Source organism: Amblyomma americanum, chromosome 6, assembly GCF_052857255.1.
Source record: "Amblyomma americanum isolate KBUSLIRL-KWMA chromosome 6, ASM5285725v1, whole genome shotgun sequence".
In the NCBI taxonomy this organism is placed as follows: Eukaryota; Metazoa; Arthropoda; class Arachnida; order Ixodida; family Ixodidae; genus Amblyomma; species Amblyomma americanum.
The window spans coordinates 98,397,979-98,404,455 of NC_135502.1; the positions used below are offsets into that span (position 1 = coordinate 98,397,979).

Sequence of the window (6,477 nt, forward strand, 5' to 3'; positions counted from 1 at the left end):
TTGCTGATATTTACCCTTGTCAGTATGAATTTTTTCTTGAATTCTTCTAACAGCCTGCAAACACTGACAGTTCCAGTAAATGAATGAATGCATGAGTTGTCCTCTAACATAACCGGAGTGTTTGTTTGGTTCTTTCTCGTGCGCGCAAGAAAAGAGTGATGGTTTGCTTAATTGGTCAACTCAATCATGGCAAAAATAATTGGCCAAATGAAACTTTCTTGGCAATTTACTACAGTTTAAGTTCATAATGCAAATATACTCGAATGCTGTGAGGTGGTCATATGCGCACACGCGCACAAGAAAGAGGGAAATGCTCAAAGAGCTTGGACGACGCTTCGGTTACCTTTAACAGTAGAATGCAACAGCATTACCGACACCTCCCGAGCAAGTGCTTCTCTTTCGCTTAGCCTTTGTCTACATGCCAATATGCCTTGAAGAGGAAACGGAAGAAGCTAGTGAAGAGGAAGTTCATTAACGAGTTAGCGGTAAGAAGGAAAGTACAGGAATTCAGGATATCACTGCAAAACAGATATTCGGCTTTAACTGAGAAAGATGATCTTCATGTTCAAACAAAGAACAATAATCTGACAGCCATCATTCCGGAGTGCGCAGTACGAGCAGGCGGTAGGACAGTTCGACGAGATACCGAAAGCTACCTCAGGTGACCAAAAGATCTCATTAAGAAACGCCTAAGCATGAGGGAGTCTAACCCTACCGACAAAATAGAACTGACAGAGCTATCGAAGTTAATAAATAAGTGCAAGGTAGCCGACATAAGGAACCTTAGTATGGAGAGAATCGAGCATGCTCTAAAAAAACGGAGGTAGCCTAAAAGCGGTGAAGAGGAAACTACGCATAGGTAAAAACCAGGTGTATGCGCTAAGAGACAAGGGCAATGTCATTAGCAATATGGATAAGATAGTTCAAGCAGCCGAAGAGTTCTACACAAATCTATACAGTAACCAACGTAATCAGAACGTTAATGATAAAGATAGTAGCGCACAGCAATGCTTCATCCCGCCAGTAACGAAAGAGGAAGTAAAGAAAGCCTTAGAAGCAATGAAAAGGGGAAAAGCAGCTGGGGAGGATCAGGTAACAGCAGATCTGTTGAAGGATGGAGGGGACATCGTGCTAGACAAACTAGCCACCCTGTATACGCAATGCCTTATGACCTCAACCGTACCAGAAGCTCGGAAGAATGCCAACATTATCTTAATTCATAAAAAGAGAGACGTCAAGGACTTTACAAATTATAGACCGATCAGCTTACTATCTGTCGCTTACGAGGTATATAATTGTCACATACATTAAGGAGCCTAAATTAAATTCAAAGGAAAAAGGTGTGAAGAAGACGACGCGAATTAACCGAAGAATAAAGAAGAGGAAGAAGAAGCATTCGTTGAGGTGGAAGGAGGTGATTGGTGGAAAAGAGAAGAAGACGCCGACAAGGCATACGTGGACTAACACCGAGGCTATAAAAGGGCGTGTGAGAGCGAGGCCCGGGGGGGGAACAGCAGAGAAGCTGAGGCTCCGGCGGGTCAGGGACACATCGGCTGGAAGAGAGCGACGCCGGCTACTGCTCCGGTGATCATGGAAGACAGTTGGGCTAGTTGGTGCGTATTCGTTAGTGACTGCGACATTGCAACTAGCGTGGAAAGCGCAAGGACAGAGGCAAGAGGAACAGACGAGACAGCACGCTAGTCGTTGACGGTTCACGAAGAAGAAAGTTGGGAAGGACAGGGCCCAATGTACTAGAAAGGAGTATGATCATGGAAGACAGTTGGGCTAGTTGGTGTGTATTCGTTAGTGACTGCGACATTGCAACTAGCGTGGAAAGCACAAGGACAGAGGCAAAAGGAACAGACGAGACAGCACAAAGTTACGGCAAAACGTTACGTGGGCGGATGAGATTAAGAAGTTTGCAGGCAAAGGGTGGATGACGCTGGCAAAAGACAGGGTTAATTTAAGAGATATGGGAGACGCCTTTGCCGTGCAGTGGGTGCAATAAGGCTGATGATGATGATGATGATGATGATGACATGCCAATATATGCAGAACTAGTCGTTCCGTACTTTTCTGTTTTCTTTTCCGCCAACGTGTTTGAACGTAATTACTTTAATTGCCGCACGCCACGAGTGGCAGGTTGCTCACAGCACGGTGGGCAGGTTGGCACCTGACATGGTCAGGAGGCTGTGATGACGTCACAAGGTCACGTCACCTTTCTCAACTAATCACCGCGGCTCACGATGGGAGGTGTGCCACGTGACTTTTGGTGACACGGATGGACGGCCGCCGTTTTTTCTCGAGAACAGGACCTCCAAAGCTATTGCATTAAAATCAAGGCGCCTGCTCTACCGTAACTGCCGCGCTGTTTTACAAAGGTGAAATAATGTTTTGGCGCAGTTGGAGGAACGCCCCTTGCCCGCATAACGCCATACAGTTGTGTAATCATGTTCTCAGTAATGAATACTTTCGTCTGTCTACCGACTCCTTCCTAAGTTTCAAAACAAAGAGACGCCGACCAGTAAAACGAAAAAATTGTATTGACGTTTCGGCGCCCAGAACGGGGGCCTTGTTCACAATGGAAACACACCAAGAGGGTTCGTCTTTTTAAAAAGCTATAGTAATCGCCGTAAAGATCGCGCGTAAATCGGGTTAAGATTGCCCTCGTTACGATTAAGCGTGTGAGCCGTTGTCTGTATCACCAGGGACTCGAGATGAAGCCGTGATGTTGTCAGTTTCTCTTTTTCGATGATTCTTGCGAGAATCATCGAAAAAGAGAAACTGACAACATCACGGCTTCATCTCGAGTCCCTGGTGATACAGACAACGGCTCTCACGCTTAATCGTAACGAGGGCAATCTTAACCCGATTTACGCGCGATCTTTACGGCGATTACTATAGCTTTTAAAAAGACGAACCCTCTTGGTGTGTTTCCATTGTGAACAAGGCCCCCGTTCTGGGCGCCGAAACGTCAATACAATTTTTTCGTTTTACTGGTCGGCGTCTCTTTGTTTTGAAATGTATCCCCCCGGCCAGACGGGATTCCGTCACACTCTCGACTTCATCATCCTTCCTAAGTTCAAACTAATTCGGCGTCACACCAGCAAAGAAAGCTCCTCAGAAATCTGCGAAGACAATAGCTACAGGAGAGATGTAGCGTCGCCTTTCTTGCCTCATTAAACCTTCAAAAGTAGTGGGTAGTCACGAAACACATCGACTAAGAGACGTCTTTTCCATACGCTAACGATAAAGTGCCGATGCGATTTCGACTTTATACCGCGTTGTTAGGGAAGGACCCTCTCTTGTAATTTGACTCTGTCTGCACTTGTCCCCTCTCCGGTACAACGATATTTTTTTTACAGGAACGCTTTGGCGAGTATATGGGCCTTCAACACAACACCAAGAATGTGTGACTGTAAGCCACCTGGATAAGACATCTTTATAGAAATTTGCTATCCTTGTTGATATTTGAAGTCATTACTGATATTGTCGGCTCCTTAAAATAAATATGAATTTTTGTAAAGAGTTAATTTAAATCCGTGAATTATTTTCGAAGGGTTCCAAATATGGACACTCAACTGGTAAATAGACGTTTTCTAACGAAAAAAGAACACGTAAAACGTTGAGTACTCGCCGCGACTTGCCGCAGTACTATTGATTTTATGGTCGCTTTGTCCGAGAGAGTTGACTGGCTTAGCCCGTAAATTGACAGTCATAAATAAGAACTGCTTGATCGTAATGAATGCAGATCAATCGCAGAGATGAAAATAATAAATTAGAAATGTATCACATCCCTTTATAAGTTACCATGCTTCAATCAGACTTCGGCGACTATGGCCCGAAATGTAATTTCGCTTGCTTCACTGGGAGTGCATGTGCTCAAAGTAGTCTTTGGTAATGAACTAGCTGAGATGTATATGAGAGGGGCCTAACTGTTGCGCTACCCCTGGCAAATGTGCACGGAATGTGTGCTCATATTCCCTTACAATCTCATGCTTGGAGTTACTGTCAGGGACATCAAGAAGCCTTTTTATTTTTATTTTTTTGCCCTTTAAATTCAACGGCAACACTTCCGCTTCACTGTGATACCTTTTATTCTTTTCTCGTAGATGGCAGCACTATTGCAACAGCAACCGTTGGAACACCACGACAAGTCTCATTGGCGATAAAGCACGTGTTGTAGGTAAATGTTCCCAAGTGCAAGTGGAAATTGCCCTTGACTATTTGTAGCGATTCTTATATATAAAAGCACGACAATTTTAACTGGACTAATATGGCAATAGGTGTTTTCATGTATTTCCGTTGAGCAAATTGGTGTTTTCAGTTTAGATTTTACACTGAGAGCACGTCGTTATACTACAGTCCAGCTCTTGCGTCGGGTGCCTGCTCGGACTGCGCATTAGAATAGCTTCTTTAACAAGGAAATTAGTCGTCCACTACACCAAAGAATGCCTGCCTATCTTTAGTTTCCGCTAACCTTTTTGTACTAATCGAAAAGTAAGCTCTGTGCATTTCAACCTAACTGGTGCTAAGCTTGAACAGAGAAACACACTCTGTAGGTTAAGCGAACGTAAGTTTGAGCCGTCCACCCACCGATCTCTGGACGAGTATTCCGCCGCCGTCAGAGTGACGAGGAGCGCGGTCGCCGCGGCGACGAAGGTCGCGGCCCGCAGCCCCGCTTCCATGCTCGCTGCTCTTGCTGTGACACTCCGGGACGCCCAGCGCAGCTATGGCCGCAGTCGCGCACTGACTGCTCAGCGGCTGAATGGACGAGCTACGCCAGCTTTACTCTCCGCACTGGGTCCGCTCGGCCGCAGCTGGACCTCGTCTTCGGAGCCGACGACGGAGAGAGCTCTCGCCGGGCGCCGCTCGCCGGGCCTATGTCCTGAGCCGCCCCTCCCACCTCCGCCACCGCGGTGTCCATTGCGGTGTCCGGTTTCCCTTCTCTAGTCCGGAGGCTCGACAAATGCCTCCATCTGTGCCTCCACGTTCCCTCATTAACAGACTGCTCGCAAAAGGATTCTGGGTCAACATGTAACATAGTGAGTAGGGGTAACGTTCACAAACAGGGTGAGAGCAGAAATGGTTAGGAGACAAACGCCATCGAGTTAGTAGTATTCTAGCTGAAATCAAGAAGAAATGGGCATGGGCAGGGAATCCAATGCCGAATAAATGTAACCGATGGTCTGTTTAGCGTAACGTAATTGCATACTCAGAAATTCTGGGCAAGCGCATCATTATTCAATGGGAAATAGTTTACGAGCGTATTCTTGTGCATATCGTACGATTATAGCATGACAATCAGTATATCCGCAGATCCCTCCTCGAGACGCTTGTTGTTGCCTGCTATATATTCTGAAAAACGCAGCCCATTGGTTTTCGATGGCAATCTTATCGATTCGGCGCGAGAGGAGGACGAACTTTAAAATCAAGATTTTGCTACGCATTGCAGCAAGCAAGCAGCAGCAGCAGCGGCGGCGGCGGCCTTCCGGATGTCGTTAGAGTACAGATATCCTGCCTTAACTGCAGATCTCTTGAAGGAGGATGGGGAGATTGTGCTATAGAAAATGACCACCCGATATACGCAAAGCATTACGACCTCCAACGTATTGGAATTGTGGAAGAATGCAAGCATTATCTTAATCAATAATAAAGAGGACGTGAAGGGCGTGAAAAATTACAAACCTGTCAGCTTATTTCTGTTGCCTATAAGGTATGTGCTAAGGGAATCGCTAATAGAACCAGGACAACCGTGGGCTTCAGGCAACTATCGTAATATCAAGTCGACAATAGAACATAATAATGCCATCTACCAGGTGATCGAGAAATGCGCAAAGTAAATCCAACCCCAACATATACTCTTTACAGATTACGAAAAAGCATTCGGCGCAGTCGAAACCACGGTAGTCATTCAGACATTACGGAATCAGAGTGTTGACGAGCACTACGTAAAAGCACTAGAAGATATCAATAGTGGACGCACAGCCACCACAGTCCTCCATAAAGTCAGCAATAAAATTCCAATAACGAAGGGTGTCACGCAGGAAGAAACGATCTCTCCAATCCTGTTCACCGTGTGTTTACAGGAGGTATCTAGGGACATGCATTGGGAACAGCTGGGGATAGAAGTTAGTGGAGAATATAAAGGAACAGCAAAGGCCCGCCTCCACGAAAGGCAGCAGGCATATAAGAAGTGGACTGACTGGTGCAATAGCCTGGGCTCAAGAAAGAACAGAGCCCACTGGAGGATTTTCAGACAAGGATAAGGGCTGGCAGGTGCAATATCATGCAGAACGTATCCATCTTGCCCTATTGTTAACGCTGTAGCAGTTTTCAGATCAGGAAGCAGTAATTTTCTTCCCAAATCGTGCGTAGCCTCCCGCCTTACTGCCGACCGAGTACGCAGTAGGCAAGACGCGGTTTAAACATCGCGGTTTTTAACGCACTACAGCTGATAGCTGCGATAAAAGAAGC

At 46.0% G+C, this 6,477-nt stretch overlaps 1 protein-coding gene across 1 annotated transcript in view; it reads right to left on the reverse strand.

Moving 5' to 3' along the window:
• LOC144093912 (cubilin-like) overlaps positions 1-4,809 on the reverse strand; it is a 245,887-nt gene extending 241,078 nt beyond the window's left edge. Inside the window, exon 1 of the mRNA XM_077627662.1 lies at positions 4,597-4,809. Within this exon, the coding sequence (XP_077483788.1) occupies positions 4,597-4,688 (92 nt within the window). The 5' untranslated portion in view covers positions 4,689-4,809. The remainder of the gene's footprint in view (positions 1-4,596) is intronic.
• Positions 4,810-6,477: the final 1,668 nt, after the last annotated feature.